The sequence below is a fragment of the Empidonax traillii genome, unplaced genomic scaffold (assembly GCF_003031625.1).
Source record: "Empidonax traillii isolate 1590-97213 ecotype Southwest subspecies unplaced genomic scaffold, ASM303162v1 scaffold152:size925058, whole genome shotgun sequence".
Lineage (NCBI taxonomy): Eukaryota > Metazoa > Chordata > Aves > Passeriformes > Tyrannidae > Empidonax > Empidonax traillii.
This window is the reverse complement of record NW_020955345.1, coordinates 615,092-635,649: the sequence shown is the minus strand read 5'-3', so window position 1 is coordinate 635,649 and position 20,558 is coordinate 615,092. Positions and strand designations below refer to the sequence as shown.

General features: G+C 45.2%; 2 protein-coding genes across 7 annotated transcripts; one reads left to right on the top strand and one right to left on the bottom strand.

The window, feature by feature from the left end:
- Positions 1–1,945: 1,945 nt before the first annotated feature.
- Positions 1,946–9,638, bottom strand: APTX (aprataxin). 5 transcript variants are annotated; one of them, XM_027884668.1, is made up of 8 exons: positions 9,550–9,638; positions 8,683–8,819; positions 7,936–7,982; positions 6,543–6,878; positions 5,060–5,119; positions 3,499–3,725; positions 2,616–2,719; positions 1,946–2,315 (listed from the first exon to the last, which is right to left on the bottom strand). In XM_027884668.1, the coding sequence occupies exons 2-8, from the start codon at positions 8,810–8,812 to the stop codon at positions 2,161–2,163; spliced, it is 1,059 nt and encodes a 352-aa protein (XP_027740469.1). In that variant the 5' UTR covers positions 8,813–8,819; positions 9,550–9,638; the 3' UTR covers positions 1,946–2,160. The 5 variants fall into 5 exon arrangements, with proteins under 5 accessions (XP_027740469.1, XP_027740468.1, XP_027740467.1 ...); XM_027884667.1 differs by lacking the exon at positions 9,550–9,638 and adding an exon at positions 9,332–9,411 and having other exon boundaries at positions 8,683–8,821; XM_027884666.1 differs by lacking the exon at positions 9,550–9,638 and having other exon boundaries at positions 8,683–9,285.
- Positions 9,639–10,106: 468 nt separating this feature from the next.
- DNAJA1 (DnaJ heat shock protein family (Hsp40) member A1) lies at positions 10,107–17,658 on the top strand. 2 transcript variants are annotated; one of them, XM_027884656.1, is made up of 8 exons: positions 10,107–10,343; positions 10,444–10,621; positions 11,663–11,767; positions 11,868–12,095; positions 13,463–13,577; positions 15,513–15,628; positions 16,219–16,319; positions 17,052–17,658. In XM_027884656.1, exons 1-8 carry the CDS (start codon positions 10,212–10,214, stop codon positions 17,268–17,270), a joined length of 1,194 nt encoding a protein of 397 aa, XP_027740457.1. In that variant the 5' UTR covers positions 10,107–10,211; the 3' UTR covers positions 17,271–17,658. The 2 variants fall into 2 exon arrangements, with proteins under 2 accessions (XP_027740457.1, XP_027740458.1); XM_027884657.1 differs by lacking the exon at positions 17,052–17,658 and adding an exon at positions 16,585–17,045 and having other exon boundaries at positions 10,114–10,343.
- The last annotated feature ends 2,900 nt before the right edge of the window (positions 17,659–20,558 follow it).

The window sequence follows — 20,558 nt, the reverse complement described above, 5'->3', positions numbered from 1 at the left end:
GTATGAATGCTGCTTTCGTTTCCCTCATGGCCTTGAGGCTGTCCTTTGCCGGAAAACACAGGCTGACCCTTATGGTTTCAGATGCATTTAACTGGGAATCTTGTGGCTTTCCCTTCTGGCCTGTGTCTGCCATGAGGAAGATCATGGTTCTCCAGCATTTGCAACTGGTCTTGGTCCAGAATAGTTCCTGTTGCAAAGCATCAGCACTACTTCATCTCTGGGGCCAGCTGAAGCCCTGGTTTGTATAATGAGTGAATCCACAGACTGGCAGAGCTTTTGTCATTGTTTCTTACTCTCTTTAAGTTTTCTAAGTTTGCTTTCTAAATTAAGGCATATTATTAATAATATCAGCAAAACCTTAAGTGTGACTGGCATTTGAAATTAGGCCAGAGCCAACTCCTCACGCTTTCTGCACCCCATTCTGGTGAAAGATGAATAATGGTTTAAGAAGAGATCTTGCAGAGTGAATTGTAAGAGAACAATAAATTTTTTAAAGATCCAGAAAAGTTGGAAACAGCAAGGTGTTGCAGAATAGTTTTGAAACAAGTAGAGAGATGTCACAAACAGAGATCTTGAATTAGATACTGGACACTGCATTGGGCAACATTCAGTAAGTTTTACTGAAGTTGGCTAAATCAGCTAAAAAAATGTCCTTTAGATGAACTTAGCTCATTATAATGTGAAAGTCACGCCTCTAAAGCTTAGGTTACCCACGTCCAAGTGAAGACCCCTGCCTACTGAACACGCACAATAAATTTGAAATGCTTTGTACCTTTAAATTGAAGCAGGCAAAAGATTGTCCAATAGCTATCGAGTAGACCTTTATTTAGAAACTGGGTAACTACAGACTTCAGTATTTTGAAAATATAAACACACTGCTTGGCTGTAACTGGGTATGCTGCTCTGTGGATTTACCACCCAGCACCCATCTCTGTGCTGGCATGAAACAAACTTGACTCCTTGCACCCCATTTTTGGGGACAGTTCCAAGACAGGAATGTCTTTGTTCTTCTCCAGCAGCAACGAGTTTAATATTTGCCCATCAGAGTCTGTATAGCAACATGCAGCTGCATGGGGGGACGGAAGAACAGGACACCCTCTTCCCACAAAATGTGTTATCAAGAGTTAGGAGCAGCATTTTCCCTGTGTAGCAAAAGCACTGCGGGCCCATTTACTGAAAGCCATCTCACCCAGAAGGCATCTTACTTAACAAGTCAGAGCTGAGCTTAGGATGAAATTGAACGGTACACAGCAGTCCTGGACCCAGAAACAGATTTTTATTAGTACTGCTCTGCTGCCTCTCTGCAAATTCACATCTTGAAAATAATCAAATTATTAGAGGCTTACCAAAATCCTGATCGGGAGAAACAGGGCAGGATTATACCCCACAGTTTCTGTACCAAACTCAACATATGCGGACAAGCAACTGCAAACCTTCATAGTTCATTACTCTGGGGAGCAGAAAAGCTGATTGTTGCCTATTATAAAAATGCTTAAATACACCTTTGTACATGAAAGACATTGTCTGCCCTACTTGGAGCCTGAGCAGTGGCTCTAAGTGCTCAGCTGCACCCTGGTGACGGGCAAGGCCTGCTCCATATCTGAGGGGAAGTTCAGCAGCACCGAAATCAAGCCATTCAGTGGCACAGCAAAGTGTGGATGCTGTAGCTGATGCTCCTTCCCCTACACTGACAGCACATTCTGCCAGCTACACCAGCACCTGCAACATTATAGCTTAGAAGAAAATTCAGTGATAGGCAGCAGACATGTCTAGAAAGACCTCTTAACCTTGTTTCTCTGTGTTCTCAGTAGAAACCTAGATCTGGGCTCAGTTCAGCTTCTGAATTAAAATAAATCCTTTCATCCAAACAAAACACTTCTGTGCTTTTTGGCTCACATACAGGTTCATGTGGCTGTACCACAGCAAAGCTGCAAACACACCTTCAATTTCAGAAATCACTTCATGATTTTATTTGGTTGAAGGAGGGGGGTGTTTTTTTGTCTAAGCTATTACAAAGTTAGTGTGCTGCTGTTTCCAGGCTATCTTTCCCAACAATACATTTGTCATTCCAGTTAACAAACATACATTTCCACTTACATTTCACGGTCTTTGTTATGACCTGAAATCCGAGGGCAGGGTGAGACACCATTTTCTGCAAAGTCATTTTGGCCAATGCGTCCGGATATGTTCCTTTAACTGTGGGATTGTGGACAGCTTTTGTTTACAACAGTGGCATCTGAGGGGCAGTTTGAGAAGTTCAGAGACATCGCCTCTCACCGTCACTTTTCCATTGCTTCTTACCATCTCTGTCACATCTGGGGGAAAGAAAAAGAAAAGGAAACCAGAGGTACTGAGACCACATAGCATCATGAAACACGTGACACTGCAAATCTTTGTGCGGTGCTTTGCATGCACAGCATGTCATTGCTGCATTCTAATTTAAACCAGCCACAAAATGCACTATTACCTAGTGCTACTCCCCAATATCTGAAATCAAATAAAACTTTCACTTACTGCAACAAAATGCATGGCTTGCACATTTGTTTGGAAAAAAATCCCGAAGCCAGAAGCTGCGAGTAGGATTACGTGTTATGAAATACCTTTTCTAATATTACCTTGAGAGTTTAAGAAATAGTCGGTAGTAAAAGAGTTCCAGTGCTTTTTGGTTTTCAGGGCCAGAGAATCAAAATCCTGGCTGATTACATGCAAATGTAGCTGACTGAAAAAGAAGAAAAAAAGATAGATAAGAGAGAAGAATGTTAACGCTCCAAGTTCTTTTGCAGCAGTATCAGTTGCAAACTGATGATTCAGCAGTTTTGTGGGTCAGTCTTGGCCCTCAGTCCCGGGACAGAAGAAACACAGTCTGTTCTGGAAGCACCATCTCCTGCCAAGCATTTCACTTAAACAGTCAAGGTCACTGGTCTTCATAAGTCATGGGCCCCTCATACAATCTACATTCCTGCTAGTTTCCAGAAAGGCAGACAGTAGTTTTAATAAACCAAAGGTTTCAACTCTGTAGAGTAACCAAATGGGACTTGATCGGGGACCAAAAGCTTCATTCAAGAACCAGAGAATAGCTTAGGAGCACTGACTGCAATATCTACAGGCATTTGGATGCTCTGGGATCTGGACTTATTTACACACAAAACTCAAATCCTTGCTTGGTATCAGGCAGGACTTGACAGGCCTGAGAGTCACTCCCTCATGCCACACAGGGATGCCCTCGCACTTGGCACTGGGAGCTGGGTGAGGCATCCCACAACCCCAGCCCTGTGCCAGGGGAACCCAGCAGGCATTTCCCACTGGACCCAAGACACCTGTGTAGCCCATCAGCATCCACCCAGCAGTGTGCAGCACGGGACCTGGGCACCCAGCTGTTTGTGGCGTTCAGGAGGATTAGCTGTTCTCTAGCGATGTCAAATCATGTCACAGACTGAGCCCCACATCTGTGTAAATGGAAGAACAGGGTCTCTAGCTGATGACTCCTCCAGGTCTTACCTCATACTGGGGATGGCATGGTAACCCAGTCTGAACTCCAGGCTCTCTCTGGCAGGGCACTGATCGATCATTTTCTGCCCAACGGTATGCATATGTTCCAGGAGTTCAAGGTGGTCCCTGGTGACTGACTTCAGGCTTGAAATGGGCTCCCAAGGTAAGACAAGCCAATGGTAACGTGCCTTGGGATATTTATCCTTGATGACTACAGTCTTTTCATCTTTGTAAACCTTGCAAAACACCAAGTAACTAGATTACTTTCTCATGAAAGTTAACTATATTATTCCTGTATGCACGATATTTAGCGGCTTTTGAGATGTTACCCAAAGAGAACTTTTGCTGGAACTAAGTTGCTCCAGGATAAGCGCCCTCTTCCATAATATGCACTATGGAGAGGTGTTGCAGCATGCCTCTTCATATACTTTATAAAAGGAAAAAGCTTTCTATTCTTACATTTTATACTTATATTTTGGGTCAAAAAAGCACTTTTTGGCAAGTGCTGTATGAAATTCCACTTGAGGGATGAAAATTAAGCTTCATGTTTAAAAAGTAAGCAAGAATTTCCATAATGCTATTCCCTAGAGACAGACTCATTTAAAAGTGCAGGCAATTCTAGGACAATGAGCATTCAGTTCTACAGCTGTAGGCAGTTCAACACTCCAGACTTGAATGGGGGGGAAAAAAAAATCAATCAAGAAATAAGGCCTTCTGATAAGTTATCAGCTAAGTGAGCAACTGGATCACAGGTTGGGCACCAAGAGTTACAATGAGTGCAGTGACATCAGGGTTCCACAGGGTTCCATTTTAGGCCCTGTGCTCTTCAACATTTTTATAAATTACTTGGGTGCAGGACTTGAAGGAATACTAAGTAAGTTTGCTGATGACACTAAACTGGGAGAAGCTGTCAGCTCCCTCCAGGGCACAGAGACCCTGCCAAGAGACCCTGACAAATTCAGAGAGATGGGCAATCACCAACTGTATGAAGTTTAACAAGGGCAAGTGCTGGATTCTGCACCTGGGACAGATAACCCTGGTTATCTGCACAAGGTTAAAAGAAATTACCCAGGAAAATTCCTGTTGGCACAAAAAACTGGGTGAAGGAGAAGCCAGGGGTTAGATCCTGTCCCCTGGCACAAAGGTGTCAAAGTTAAGTTTGCTGGAAACCAGGAAACTGCACTGTGCTTAGAAACAAGGCAATGCTGACTGCAGGAAAACAGGAACCTCCATGACTTGCTTCAAGCCACAACCTCATTTTAGCCACAAACCCAAGCAACTGCATGGCTTGCCTGCTCTTCCACCAATGTTTTTTAAATCTGTTGGCCAAATCTGATAATATAGAGAGCTCAGAGATAAGATAATGACACACTGTAAAATCAGTAATCTGCAATCTGCAAAATCATCCCCAATTAATGTCATTACAGAGAGAGATGCAAGTACAATTCAGGCCTTATGCAGTAAGGGCTGAACTCCCAGATTGTTAAAGTAAACTGCAGGAGTAAGAAAGCAAGCTCATTTAGCTTCGCTAGACAGGAACTACTGTAAAGTGCAGGTGTGCAACCCTCACCTGCAGTGTTGGATCTTCCATGGAGCTTCTTAGACCCTGACTCCAGTGTCCTAAATGCTTCTACAGCACAAAAGGGGAAAGAAAAAGTAAGGCAATTAAGCATCTGATTATATATTTTAAAGGATTCAGTTAAAAACATTCATTAGTATGTAACAGTAAAATAACAGCTAAATGACAGCTGAGTTATTTCCCTTCTATAAAATACCAACACACCTGCTCCACCTGCCCCTGAAAAGCTACTTTTGAAAACTTTTAACAAGATACTGTGAAGCCGAAAAGTTAAAATCTTTCAAATGTTGGAAATTTAACATCATTTAGAGATCTAATTCTCTTTGAATTTAATAGTTTGCACACACACGCCATGGCACGAGGCCCTCTGCTTCAGGGATCGCAAGGGGAACAGGAAGTGCAAAGATCTCAATTAACTGTCCCATTCCACACTGCTCTGCGCAGAACGAAGTGGTTGTGGTGGGTGGCCCTACTCTTAGATGCACTGATTTTTTTGTATTGTGCAGTGGCTTGTTGAGGCAACAAGAAAGGCACAGAAAGATCAAGCCAAAAATAGCAGCTCTCTTCACTTGGTCACTGAACACCTATTGAAGGGGTGCCTCAAGTGCACCTTTTTCAGAACAGATGTTTTATGTGTTCAGATCACTTTACAAGCAATGATGACCCTCATCATGCTTTGTGCAGAGGAAAATGTTCAAACATTATTATAGTGCTGGCAGAGAAACAGTGTGAATCACCTTATCTGCCCGTTCATTCCACAGATCTGGCCCCAGTGTAACCAGCCCAAGTCCACAAATGAGGTAAGTCGTTAAGCCACTGCAACCTGAGTCTGAAATTTTGTCCTGAGGGGTTTCATTTCTGTGCCTTCTCCTCCAGCAACTGCACTAGTTCCAAATGCATTAAGCAGTCTTTTATTTTGCCTGTGTTCACAGGGCTAAAAACTCCCATTCAAGTGATTCTGGCTGGTTACATTCGTTAGTGTAAACATGGTTTTACTGTAACGAATGAACAAAGCAGGAGGGGGAAAAACCCCACGCCATTAAAAGCAAACAAAACAAAAAAGTCTCAAGTTGTTCCATTCTCTGTGTTTGCTTTTAGACAACAAGAGCCAGGACAGTATCCTTGGGTGACTGCAGCTAAATAGTGTTCATGTGGACTGTCCTTGTAGAAGAAACTGCAACAGAAACCAAAGACTAAATCCTCACTTGCTACAAGCGAGCCCCCTCTCACACACCCAACCCTCAGCTCAGGTTAGAATAGGTCCCGAGTAACTGCCTCAGGGGCTGGGTGATGTCAGGAGCACAGTCCTTGCATCAGCATGGATCAGCTTACACGCTCCGTATCCTCTGAGGATCTGTGTTCCTCAAAGACACCCCACCACCACGAGAAACCACAAAAGTAAAAGACCAAAGCCCTCATGGAGGAGACAACACCAGGACAATCAGCACTATAAAATCAGTACTAATACCAATACACCTGCCTTTTTGCTTGAGGTGCCTTCACCTGGAGATACACTGGTAGTGCTTAGCTGGGGATTTGCAGAACTGCCTTGTGCATCCACCACCTCCATTTTCATTGTTTTTCTGGGCACAAGCTCTGCATCATCATTCTCACAGGAGTCCTCATGTGGCCTCTTGCAGGTTTCTGTTCTGTCTTCTGCTTCTGTAACAGTTTTCCCTGACTCTTGCGCAAAGTGCACCGTGTAGGGGTAAAGGTTATTCACAATATACAGAACTTGGCCTGGCTTCATTTGCACCACTTCATCCTTGCCAATATTCACGAGATCAACACTACTTGGGTTGACCCCTATCTTTGGTAGACAGAAAAGGGAAAAAAATAGCAGCAAATGCTGTTTTAAGTGGAATCGCCAGCTTCCACCCCGTTCTCCTGGAATACCACTCCCTATCCCGGAAAGCAAATGCTTTTTTGTATTCTGCCCCCCTGCCCACATCATCCAGCTGTCTGTGGCCAGTCTTACACTCACAGCTGCCAGCACACAGCCTCGGGGGCATCACAGGGAGCCCGCAGGTCTGCAGAGCTGACAACAGAGTTACAGCACCACTCATGCCGCACATCCCACAGCAGCAACGATTTCTGAGCAGTGACAGCGGCTTTAAAAAATTATTTTGGTCCAATCACATGTGGTGTGGGCAACCTACAGCAACTGCCTGATAGATGGATTTTGCCCCACCGTGAGGGTGACCCTAGGAAAACTGGGACTCTCCAGCAAAATGCTTTTGGTTAATGTTTACACATGAAACGGGCCTCGTAAGTGTGAGGGGAGTGGCCTGCACCCATCCAGCTGGTAACATGGGAATGCCTTCAGTGCTGTCTCACACCCATCCTATCCATCCCTGCCCAGAAGTAACCACGTCTTTGGCTCTTATCAGCCATCAAAACAAAAACCTTCCACAACTGTGTGTGGTTCCCCCGACACAAGAATTTCAACCTCAAACGAAGGGGTGCCTCAGCTTGAGAAGTTTAAGGCTCAGGGGGCAGATAAGCAAGTTTAAGGGAAGGACTCCAAAATCTCCCAAATGCAGGACCTGGAAGAACTGATTGAGGATTCACAGCAGCATTCCCTGATGCTGCAAGTCTGTCTGTCTTTAGACTGGAGCATATCTGGAAGGAACAGTGCAGTCTGCCACTGAGGAGCACAAACTGAAAAGGTTTCTTATGAGGAACACTTGCTATGCTCTCCTTTGGTGATAAAACACATCCAGATCCTTCAGACCCAGTAATGAGTGATCAGAATCATCACTCGGAGCATTTGTGGAGTTAAGTACAACAACCATCCCCACAAGCATCATAAAACAACCATCCCCACAAGTATCATAAATATTGTACATCCATGCGCAAAAACATACCTGCTTAACTGTGACATATCCCTTGTTACAATCTGCTTTTAACTGAACTGGCAAAAGAGAAAGAACAAAGTGTCACAAAACAGTGCAAAAAAAAAAAAAACTCTACTGAATCCCCCAGTGCAGAAAATACTCCTCTGTTTGAGGGTCTGCTTCCTTCTGAAGCTGACTGCTGTGAATGTATGCAAAGAGCACTTTTGCCTCATCTCCTCCCAGGGCCACAATTAAAACAGAACCAGCCCATACACTGAGCCACACCACAATCAGCAAAATCACTTCAGAAGAAAGTGGAATGTTTGGAGGTCTTCTACATGTTCTTACCAGCTCTCTGTGACAATAAGTCATGGAGCAGGACTGTGTCCAGGGAAGACGTGCAGTATTTTACAGATCACAGGTACTTTCATATATTCTCCCAAAGCATGTTATTTTATGTATAGAATAACAAGGCATACTGAAAATCAGCTGGTGGAACAGCAGGGAGAAGTGCCATCCACAAAGCAGAAGTGGAGGCAGCAGAACACAACTGTGGGCCTGGGAACTCATGTTGAGGTTCAGTGCTTTGGTTTATGAAGGTGTATGTCCTGTCATGGGGTGTCTCTGACTTTTTAGGCCCCAGGGGTCTCCCCAGGTGCTGACTGAAAAAGCTTGATGACTCTAAGAACCAGGCAACACTATGGACCACACAGAAGAAGGACGGAAGTTTGGCTGCTGCTGCATGTGGAAAGCAGGATTTGGGCTAAGCCCCCTTACCTTGCTGCCGTGAGCACCTCTTATCTGTTATCCCAGTCTCTGGGCCACGCCCAATCACCACTGCTTCCAAGTGGGGCAGTTTCACTCGCTGACTGCATTTCTCCTTCCCCACGAGCCAGCACACGAGCATTGCTGTGCTACAGAGCAAAACAAACAGCGTGTAACCAACACACCACTTCCCTAGAGGCCACCTTCCCATGGAGCAGGGGCCGGGAATTCTGCTGCCAGCCCACCCATTAGCTGAGCCAGTTCTGCTAACTGGGTTCATGTTTCTGAAAGTCCAGGCAAAGCATGGCATTAACACTCACATAACCTAAGAGCAGGTTGCTGCTGAAAGGACAGTGCTGTTTTCCTTCCTATGTTACCACCATACCTTCTTAAAACCCTGGATCCATAGACCATAGGAAAAATGAATTGGATTGATGGTTCCATCCGACAGAAAAGCCTACCTACAAAGGAAGTGATTTGTTTCCCACTGCATCCGAGTTGATCAAAGACAAACTTTACCACTAAAACAGAGTAGCAGACAGAGAGGACGCGATAGCGCGGACAGCTTCATCCAGCAACAGCCAGCACATGGATCATGCTATGAAACCTTCATGTTTACAGTAATTTGACCCTGGACAACAAAAATCCCTCCTCCTCCTCGTCCCCCTGCGCGGTGCTCAGCGCTGAGCGCTCCTCCTCCCAACTCTGTGGTGAGCTGACGCCGGCGGAGAGCAAGGCTCGGTGCCCAGAGCACCACCGGCACCGTCACACACCTCCCACCCCTGCCCATGCCCCTGCCCATCCCCCGGTCCCTTCCCCTTGGCAACCACAGGCCCCGTTTCCATGGCAACTCCGGGGAGCCCCTCCTCGCCCCCTTACCGCGCGCGCGGCGCTCGCGCCGCAGCGGCTCAGCCAATCGGCTGCCGCAGCGCGACTCCCACGTGACCAGGCGGCGCCTGCAGTCGGGGCGCGTGGCGTGGCGCAAGCGCACCGAGCCCGCACGCTTGAGGGGGCGGGGGGTGGGGTGAACGCCGGGGCCTGGCGCAGGCGCACTGGCGCGGAGCGGGCTGGGCCGCCGACAGGCCTGTGCGGCGACGGGGCCAGACCCGTGTAGGGCGGGGGAGAGAAGAGGGCGCGGAGCGGCGCCGTGAGAGCGGCGGCCGGGACAGTGCTGCGTACCCGGTGCCGCCCCGTGCTTGCGTTGAAGAGGGACGGGCCCGGGTGGCGCGCAGGCGCGGCGCGGCGCGGTGCGCGCGCGGGGCAGGGCGGGAGTCACCGCCCGCGCTGGGCGGGGCGGAGCGCTCGCTCCCCGGGGGTGGTGAGGGCGGGCGCTGATTGGCCAGCCGCTCTGCCCTCCCCGGCGGCCATTGGCGGGTCGTCCGCCCAGGCCTGGCGCGTGGCGGGGGCGGGACTTCCGGGGCGGGGCGGGGAGCGGCGGGGCTGCGGGACCGGCCCGAACTTTCCAGAAGAGTCGCGAGCGGCGGCGCCGAGCGGGATCTCCGCCCGCAGCTCCCGCCGGCCCCGCAGCCCCCGCCGCAGCCATGGTGAAGGAGACCACCTACTACGACGTGCTGGGCGTGAAGCCCAACGCGTCCGCCGAGGAGCTGAAGAAGGCCTACCGCAAGCTCGCGCTCAAGTACCACCCGGACAAGAACCCCAACGAGGGCGAGAAGGTCGGGCTGGGCCGGGGCGGGACGGGCCGGGGCGGCGGGAGCGGGGCGGGGGTCCCACCGGGGGAACGCAGGTATCCGAGTGCCCGTGTCTCTCGTGCAGTTCAAGCAGATCTCCCAGGCCTACGAGGTGCTGTCGGACCCGAAGAAGAGGGAGCTCTATGACAAAGGAGGCGAGCAGGCCATCAAAGAGGGCGGCTCCGGCGGCGGCTTCGGGTCTCCCATGGACATATTCGATATGTTCTTCGGCGGCGGGGGGAGGATGCAGAGAGAGAGGCGAGGTGAGGTGCCGGCTGCTCTCCGACACTTTCTCGGCGTGCCCGCGGTGTTAGACAGGATCAGAGTCTCCCAGGAGAGTGCCGTAAGTGTAGGAATTGAAAGAGAGTTAAAGGGAAGTTACGGGCTTAACCTCAAAATCGGAGAGCTGTTGTCTTTTAATGCCTGAGGCTGCAGGAGAGAGAGGACATTTGTTCGTTCGGTGGTAGTTTTCCCGAGTGCAAGCCCAGCTGCCAGTGGGCTGAATAGGAAACATAAGGGTACTGTAGCTTAACGCGATTTGTCAGCCCTGCTACTGTAAGTGTAGGACCTAAACATGAATTTCATGTTTAACTGCAAGAAACTGCATCGAAATAAGGTCTCAGAATTAAATTCAGTCTGTGAAGCCTTTTGTCTTCCTGCACTGTTCAGCTGAGTTAAGTTGAAGCTGCAGGAAAATGCTGCTCAGCAGATAAGCTCCAGATTAATCACACTGGGAAAAATTCTAAACAGGTTAAGAGCAGTGCTGACCCCATCACCTCTTGGTGCGGATCTGGGGACAAAGGGAAGAAAAAAGTGTTTGTATCAAAGTGTTACAGAGTTGTAGCAAAATACTCCTAGTAAGCCAGAGCTAAACTAAGTGTGTAGCAGCTAAAGTTCTAAGGAATTCCTGAGTGCAAAAATGTAATTGCTTAATTCTGTGTCCAGAAAGTCCCCTGATGAGAGAAAAGATGTCTCCCACTTCCTTATAGGACACACGTTCAGTGACCTTGTTAAAACTGAGTCCTTCATTACATAACTTAAATGGCTGAGGTTCTGTATATTTTGTTTCTGTTACTGGTTTTGCTTTCACATAAAGTCTCTTCTAACGGCAAAGCTATTAGAATTGTTTCCCAATTTGAAATCAGATGGGAGGGGGCTGTTGGCTAATGCCAGCAAAACAAGACAAAGCTCTATTGAAACAAAATGTTAAAGTCCAAAGACTTGGTTTACCCTGACTTGAGCATGGAGACATGGGAACTTGGAGACCAAGCTTTCAGACTTAAATATCTGTTTTTCTTTTCCAGGTAAAAACGTGGTCCACCAGCTGTCAGTAAGTTTAGAAGATATGTACAATGGTGCGATGAGGAAACTTGCACTGCAGAAAAACGTTATCTGTGACAAATGTGAAGGTAACTGTGAATCTGAAACTAGACACAAGTTGCTTTTAAAGTTACCGGGTGTTTTTTTTCTGGCATTCCGTAATTGCCTGTCTTCAAATTTCATTCTCAGGTCGTGGTGGCAAGAAAGGTGCGGTAGAATGCTGCCCTAATTGCAGGGGATCAGGCATGCAGATCAGAATTCACCAGATCGGGCCAGGAATGGTGCAGCAAATCCAGTCTGTGTGCATGGAGTGTCAGGGGCATGGAGAGCGCATCAGCCCCAAGGACCGGTGTAAGAGCTGCAATGGCAGGAAAATTGTTAGAGAGAAAAAGATCCTAGAAGTGCACATTGACAAAGGTGAGGTGTCTTAGTAAAACGAGGTATTGAACGTGGATGTACTGGCTGATTTTGCACCTCTAAAACAGGAGCTTTAGAAAATAAGCAGTATTTATTTGATGAGTAATTCTGATGGATACACATACAGTAAAGTTGCCTGTTGCTGCCTTTTTTGAAGTGGGAGACTTTTTTCTACGTAAGGTTCTGTGTTCCCTTCCAAAATCTGTGCCCATAACTGAGAGTGAATTCTAGAACCTGGGTTATTGTAAGAGGTGAATTATTTTTGAGCTCACTGTAAGCACAGTTCATTATCAGGAAGCCTAATCAGGTTTCACTGCCTGTAGGGAAACCCCGCAGACTCCGATCACTTCTGCTGTCTTTCAGTGTGAAGGGGAACCAGGTCTGCTACAGTAACAGGGCGCTGAGACAGTGCTAAGCCTCTTGTGCTTAGAGTTCTGCGGGCTGCACAACCCTGACAGTGCTGCTCAGCGCAGGTGCTCCTTCCCTGCCTGGCAAAATGCAGCTCCACACACAAACCCTCCCAGTGGTGAGTGAACGTGACACTGTGGGGTGGCAAATGCACCTCTGCTGAGGGGGCTGCTCAAAAACTGGTGGGAGAAATCTCTGGAGTAATGCAGCTTGTAAGACAGCAGGCTTACAACACGTGGCTTCTGCAGACTTGCTCCTGATCATCAGCTGTGACTGCTGTATGTGGAAGTATAGCTTGTGCAATGCTGAATTTGTTTTTAACAGGGAAAATCCTACAATAATAGTAAGCATGAGGACTAAGAGGGATATAAAACTGATATTTTTGAACAGGAAAACTTCTGAGAAGAGTGTCTTTTCTTTTCTAGAAAAACAGGCTTATTTAGCACTAGGAAGCTAGAAGTTTTGGTAGACACACTTTTGTGGGGGTGAAAGGAGTGTCTGACATGAGGGTTACAGTCCATTAGAAGTGCTTCTTGCACTTGGCAGACACTGAGATGATGTTTCATAAGGAAATGTGCCACGTATTCCTAAAACTGAAGTAGTTTATTGGTCACTTGCTCTCAAAATGGAGTTTGTATACAGCGTTTCTGTTTTCTTTTTAGTGTCTGTGTCTATAATGAAAATTTTATGGTATTTCCCTTAAAGACTTTTATCTTGGTGGCTGTTTTGCCAGTAAAATTAAGCTTAGTGACCTTCAACCATAATATTGATTCAGATTACCAACACTAAGGTTGGATACGGGAGTGGATTAAAAACAAAAAAGAGAATTCTTCAAGGGAAGATCTGATGTTCTTGTTTGGAGATCCAGAGATTTCTTGATATCAGCTTGTGTCTGTAGAAGTATTTCCTGATGGTGTTTTTCACTTACAAATAAGGAAAATGTTTGTTTTCTGCAATAGGAATGAAGGATGGTCAGAAAATAACATTCCATGGTGAAGGGGACCAAGAGCCAGGTCTGGAGCCCGGGGATATTATTATTGTATTGGATCAAAAAGACCACTCTGTATTTACAAGGTAAAAACTCTTGAATCCTCTTGTGTTAACTTCTGCAGTGCTTGTCCTTGGTTGCCCCTTACCTGGTGCTCAGTGGAGTATCAGTGGATATGATCGTGTGACTGGAACTTGTTTGGGTGGCCAAAGGAGCACCGAGGGGCAGGAATTCTGGTGCAAATAGTCTCAGCCACTTGTGTACTAGTAGCATGAGAGAATTGTTTGTGAGCCTTGGCAGTGTAAGGGGATAGTAGGCAAACAAAACCAGTTATAGTAATTAAGACTTTTCAGATCTTTAATTTTAAGATCTCTTAAAATACTATACTTTGTTTAGTAGATTTGAATATTTGTGACTGTTTCCTTGGTCGCTTTGGGACAGCATTCTGTTACTTAGCTCAGAAAATTACCATTTACTGTAGGCAGCTGTTTATTGCCCGCTTGGCCTCAAGGCATGGAAAAGTTGGACTGTGTTCACATTTGTTTGGGGATCTTACTTACGACAAACTCACTCAGTATAGCCTGCACCCTTCTGATCAAAGGTGGTTTCCCTCACTTCATTTCCTGCCTGAGTGCTGTGGGCAAGGTAATTGGTCTTACCTGTTTTTAATTGTGAATGCAGAAGTGACTCAAGCAGCACTGACCACATCTCAGCTGTTTCACGTTACCCCACAGCACTGCTCAGTGTTGCACACCTCTCTCTTTCAAGTTACTGTTTGTGGAATTGGTCTGTCCAGTGCATTCTGACCCAGTTAAAAGCACTGCTGATCACTTTGCAGAAATGTGTTGAACTTGATGTCATGCTGCCCCTGTTCAGAGCAGTTAAAAGGGAATCAATCAGTTTGGACAGAGCATCTGTTTGTTTCAACACCAACCACTGACCTTGTAAATAGGAACAGTGAGCCAAAGGTTCTTGGGAAACCTGCGGCTGGTCTGCCCAACTATTTTGTATGGTGCTGAGCTCTTGAAGCTGCTGCCAGAATTCTATGCCAAAGAACACTGAGCTCACAGGTTAAGAATCAGTTCTGTTTGCTTTGAATAAGCTTACTCAGCTGATTTTTCTTAACTTCCAGTGAAACCAGACACTGAATCAGATATGCCAAACTGTTCTCATGGTTTCCTGGGACTTGAAGTCAGAATTCTGCTAGATTATTTTTATCCATCTTTCTGCCCACCGTCTTCAGTTCTAGTATCCTTAGATAACCGTTGATATTACTGGTTTTGTGGGGTTATGCTGAGGTCATGCTCTCGCACAAGTGAGATGTTCCTCCTCTCCTGTAAGAGTCTAAAATTAGCTCTTCCTGCAAGTCTCCTTCCAGAGACCTTTCAAAAACAGGGTAAGTGCTGTAAGTTCTTTGAATAGGCTGGACGATTTTGTAGCTTCTGAACATGTAAACACCACTAGCACTGCTGTACTGAAGCCGCAATAAGGCAGTTAAAGGAATTCACACGCTCTATTCCAGATACTTCTTGGAGTTTTCTAAAGGGTACTTGCATCATTACCCAGGGGCCATCACCCTTTCAAACTTCCCTAGTAACAGATCTTCAAGAGTGAGTATAACATATTAACACAGAGCAAGGCAGTGCACTTAAGAAAGTGAAGGCAGGCATTAATTGTTGCAGTGTTTATGAGGCTGAGAGATCATTTTTTTCTTAGAACTGGAAAGGAGCAGTGGAGTGAAACTGGATGCAAGTGAGCCTTGCTATATGTATTTCTTTTCGGTAAACACTTCTACACTTTATTTAGCTTGATGGGATCAGTAATGGCTCTCAGTATGGGTATCATTCCTGTAATTGCTGGCTTGAAATGCTACATCAGTATTTGGTATTCTTTATTTAGGTGCCTGAGCTTCTATTAACAATACATCTTATTGTCATTTCCTAGTTAAATATTGAGGTTGGGTATGATTCTTTTACTGTTTCTGCCTCTCTGTGACTGTTGTTTGATTGGTTCTGCCTTAGACGAGATGAAGATCTTCTTCTGTCTATGGATATTCAACTGGTGGAAGCACTCTGTGGCTTTCAAAAGCCTATAACAACGTTGGATAACAGAACTATTATTATTACCTCCCATCCTGGTAAGAGTTGCTTTACTTTCTGTTGGAAGTCCCAGCACAAGGTGAATGTAAACTGGAAACAGGAAGGGAACAGAAACATCCAGTTTTGATGTACAAGGGATTTGTGCTGGTATCAAGCTGTTTTCCCTAGCCTGTGCAGTACAAATCATGAAATAAAAAAGGATTTTTGGAAAGCAGTCAGCAGTTAGCTTTCTCTTTGCATGACATAGTAACAGACCTTACCTCATGGACATGCTTGTATCCTGAGGATACCTCATGAGAATTGAAGGGCGTGGGTCTCTGAAAGCCACTTTTTCAGCCTTGGAAGTGATGGAACACTTTAAAAATTTGTAAGTATGTTTCCTTTGGGAAGCATAACAAGGTTACAGGATTTAATTTAGTATCAACCTGCTTTCCTACTCAGATCTTACCAGGCATTAAGTCCCTCTTGGAGTACTACATAGTGGTGTAGGTGCCTAACTGCAGTGTAGAAACCTACACAAATATTGAAGGCACTTAAAACTAAAGCTGCTTCTATTGCTTGCGTTGATCCCTTCTTTTTTTTCTTTTTTTTTTTTTTTTGTGATCTTTTTGTTTTGCTTTGTTTTTAGGCCAAGTTGTTGAGCACGGGGCTATTAAGTGTGTGTTGAATGAAGGTATGCCAATTTATCGCAGACCATATGAAAAAGGACGTCTGATCATAGAATTCAGGGTAAGTAGGTCAACTTACTTCCGTGGCATAGTTCAGGCTGAATATCCATCCAAAATTTAACCTCTAAGCATCACCTCAATCAAGAAGAGATGCCAGTAATCAGATTTTTGGTATCTGTTTTTTACAATGGTGAGAACATGTAATCCATCAAACAGAACCACAGTTCAGAACAAAGAGAGAACTTCCTGAACACTCTATGCTGAAAGTACCACAGGAATTTCTCCAGTGACCTTGTGAATTTCCTTTTGTTTCACATATTCTTTAGGAAGGATGGATGAGTAACTTCAACTTCTGTGCTGGAGCAGAAGAGTAGGCTGGAAAATGCTGATTTCTTCGCTGGGGAGAAGCTAATGCTGGGAGCTGTAGCAGCAGGCTCTGTCTGCTATGGCTTAGAAGATATTTAACCATATCTGTAATGTTCACATTTTGTGTTTATATGTACAGATATATAGTTTTATATGTTATTATATGTATTTTGTTTTGTTTCTAGGCTGATTCCAGAGGGCAACCTGAGGCACAATAAATGTATTGGCTGAATTGCCAGAGTTAGAAACTAATTTCATGGAGACATTAAAAAATAGCTCAGTCTTGTTGATAATTTTTTTAAGCTCTGGATTTAAGTCATCTGTGATGATAAATCTGATTTTGGCAGATGTTTGACCTGTATGTAGCTTTGATGGTAATAGACCCGTTCAGACAAACTTGAGTAACCCCAGTTCTTGATGATTTCAGGTCAACTTCCCGGAGAGTGGCTTCCTGTCCTCAGATAAGCTGTCTTTGCTCGAAAAACTGCTACCTACAAGGCAGGAAATAGAAGAAACTGAGGAGATGGAACAGGTGGATTTAGTGGACTTTGATCCATCTCAAAAGAGAAAACACCACTATAATGGGGAAGTGTATGAAGATGATGAGCATCAGCCTAAAGGTGGTGTTCAATGCCAGACATCGTAAATGGGCCAGTGAATAACTTGTGATGCTTGTTTTGTATGCAGTAGTGGATGAGTGAAGGACTACAGACAGTTCGCCCTCACCTCCTGCTATATGTTGTTCTATCCAGCCATAGTTATTTCTAAAAGCATAAAGAAATAAACTAAGTAATTAAACTGACTTTGCAATTTGTATGAAGCTCCAGGATGCAAGCTCCAATGAAGTTGATTGCACTTCACCCCTGCCTCTTGGTCCAGAAATTCCCTTACCTGCTTGTCTTTTCTTCCAAACCTTGTAATTCCTGTATGTGTGCAATTGCCCAGGCTTAAACTTTAAGAATCTGTGGTGTGCTTTTTAGGAATTCTAGATCTTATACTCTGTGAATAAAGTATGCACAAGTACTTACACTCCATGGTAACATGTAGTTAAGTTTTGTACCAATTAGGATAACAGTGTTTTGGGCTTATACTGTTGTTTGTTAAACGGGCACTGGCTCTAATGCAACCATGTGATCCCTGGAGCTGATGTGGATGTGGTCAGTCTCCACAGGCCCACTAAAGCCATGTGATCCACAAGCTCTCTGAAGCTATTGCGCTTAAGGTCAGACAGTCCCTTCCTGTGCCAGCACTAGTCCTGAGCCCAGAGCTCGATGAGGAGCTTGCTTTGCTTCACCAGTGACACCAGTTTGGCTGCTGTCCTGCACTGCACTGCCTCTAGAGCCAGTGCTTGCTTGGAGCTTCCTTCGCTACTGCCGATTTGTGAAAATCTCTAGGCTTTATCAGCACACATGTGGCTTGGGATCTGTCACACTGCTGCCTTGGTTACTGAAATCAGATATATCCCTCAGTGTGTTATGGAAAGCAGTGCTGACCCTTTTGGTGGGTATATGTGATCCTGCAGAGGAGAGAAGCTTAGTGAATACAACCAACCAATGCATATAGGATGTTCTGAAATTATTGTATTGTGTGCATTATTTTAAGCTGAATCTTGGAAATTCTGTATGAATGTGCTAATTACTGTAGATGAAGCGTTTCCGATATAATTACAAATGGTTCATTGCGTCTTTTCTTAGACCAGATGTTGATTTAAAGACACCACCCCCTTCTTTCTAGACAGCTATTCACAGAAAAAAATCTTAGCAAAAACCTTTCAGAAAATATGCTGAGAAGACAGGTCCAGATTTAACCTCTAGTGTGGTGCTTTAGTCTTCTTCAACCATCTGGCTTGGGACAGAGCTTACGCTTTTCATACTGCTTTGAAGCAAAAGTGTCACAAAGAGAACTCTTGTAAGTAGTTGCTGTGTGACAGTGCATGTGTTGTAACTTGAATATCTGGAAACTCTTAGAAGACAGCTCTAGCTCTCCTAAGTGTCACAGGTTTCATTTTATAAACACAGCTCTCACCAGGGGTTTTGTACCTCAAAGGTAGTTCCCTTTCAGGTATCCACAGAACAGCGATCGCCTGCATGTTTCCCCTACGTTTTGGTTTTCTTTATTCTACTTGGCAGAAATAGAATTCTATAGGCAAAATGTTTTTCCAAATTCTGCTTTGAAAGAGCTCGTCGGTGAGCTGTACAAGTGTGACCAACTGTTCTCTATCTGAGAGATAGTGTGTTTGAGTGAAGGGGAGAAACAAAGTAATCCTTCCTCTGTCTAGGCCTGACTCCTGCACAGCTGTCTGGAGACTTAAACAGCAGTAAAATATACTACTTGTTTTCAGTTCAGTAAGCACCCATGTTTACTTTTTTCCTTAACTACTGGATCAAAACAGTAAGGGCAAACAACACCTGTGCAGTGCCTTGATGATGAGAAGGGGACATTATTTTGTTTCAGATTACTGTATTATTTAAAAAAAAAAAAAAAAAAGTAACATTCCATAGCCTTATTTTCCTAGGAACACTTTTATTTTCCTTTCACCACATCCACAGCAGCACAGTTGAGGTAATGGTCTTGACTTACTTTCCAGACCATGGACGATTCTGTCTCGTGCTTGGTGACACCAGAGGGGCTGGTCCAGGTCTAGATTCCAGGAGGGTGGCTGAGCAGAAGCTGCGTCTGGAAACCTTAGCAGAGCAGTCCAGGGAAAGCTGATACTACTAAAGCAGGAGGGGCAGCAGAAACACCACCAGTGTAGGATTCTGCTTTGAAATGAGCTGGTGACTAACATAAAATCTATGTCCCAAGGAAATAGTGGCAGCAGTAGAGGGAGCTTGTGGCAAAAAGCATTAGTCGATGGCAAGAAGGACCCAGCTCTTAAAAGTTCAAGTACAAGGTGTGGCCTCTCCCAAGCTTCTTTGTCCTCCCATGATACTCTGGGTATCATACAGTTAGAGCAAGCAGCAAAACATGTTCTGTGCCACTGGAAAATGAAACGACAATTTTTCCTGACTTGTTGCTTTATGTGCAATGCAGTTTCCCATTTTGGAAAATGAATGGACAGTTGTAGAAATTGAGGCCACAGTAGCACGAAATAGCTGTTTCCGTGACTACCAGAGTAGTAATCTGACGTGTTGTAATCTGAGTTGATGCTTGCAGTCACTACCAGTGTTTTAACGCCACCAAATTCATATATTCCAACTGGATAGTCTCGTCTATTGTAATTATTCTTTCCACTCTGCACCAGGCATCCGAGACATTTTTTCCCCCAGAAATCTTGCAGCTCCACTGTTGCACAGGTTTGCTGTGAAACAGAACACCCACTGCAGACTCGCTTAAGAGCCCACTCTCATTTTGCTTCTGCTTTCAGAGCCCTTAAACTAACAGGTCCTTTCCTCCCCATAGCTTTGAATACCTGCTACCCAGCAGAGTATTCAAGAAGCTTGCTCAGCCCAGGGGAGTAAACTGAATCATCCCAAATCTGCTGTGAACTTGCAGTGTGATGCAAGGTCAAGCAAGCAAGCAACTTGCCCCTATGACTTCTTCATTGGCTTTATGACTGATTACTGCTCGGGGGATTAGTAAGGCACACTGAGAAGGGAGGTTTGATTTAAGCCAATTTTTTTCCAAAAACACACGAAAACAAAGGAAACAAAACCAAAGAAATGCCAGATCCAGTGTTTTCTTAGGAGGTAAGATGAGTGCTATTATGGTGCTCAAAGAATGGGGGGTTTCAACTACCCTGAAAACTGCTGCCAGGAAAACACAGCTGGACATCATAACACAGGTAGATCCACACCTGAGGTAAATGCTAAGTGCTCTCTGCCATAACAATGGGCACTCCACTAAGAAGTTGATGAAGTGTTGTGGCAGGTGGCTGAATTCCAGGAGACAGTTAATACATTGAGCATTATTAGAGGCACAAAGCAGAGGTAGA

Excerpts from the sequence above, each read along its gene's own strand:
- DNAJA1 (XM_027884656.1), top strand. The coding sequence starts at position 10,212 with ATGGTGAAGGAGACCACCTACTACGACGTGCTGGGCGTGAAGCCCAAC. Across the intron at positions 12,096-13,462 it reads AGAAGTGCACATTGACAAAG|GAATGAAGGATGGTCAGAAA; the intron begins GTGAGGTGTCTT and ends TTTCTGCAATAG. Across the intron at positions 16,320-17,051 it reads GTCTGATCATAGAATTCAGG|GTCAACTTCCCGGAGAGTGG; the intron begins GTAAGTAGGTCA and ends TGATGATTTCAG.
- APTX (XM_027884666.1), bottom strand. The coding sequence starts at position 8,980 with ATGCCATGCTTTGCCTGGACTTTCAGAAACATGAACCCAGTTAGCAGA. Across the intron at positions 6,879-7,935 it reads GATATGTCACAGTTAAGCAG|ATAGGGGTCAACCCAAGTAG; the intron begins GTATGTTTTTGC and ends TGTCTACCAAAG. Across the intron at positions 5,120-6,542 it reads CCTCAAGCAAAAAGGCAGGT|AAGCATTTAGGACACTGGAG; the intron begins GTATTGGTATTA and ends TTTGTGCTGTAG.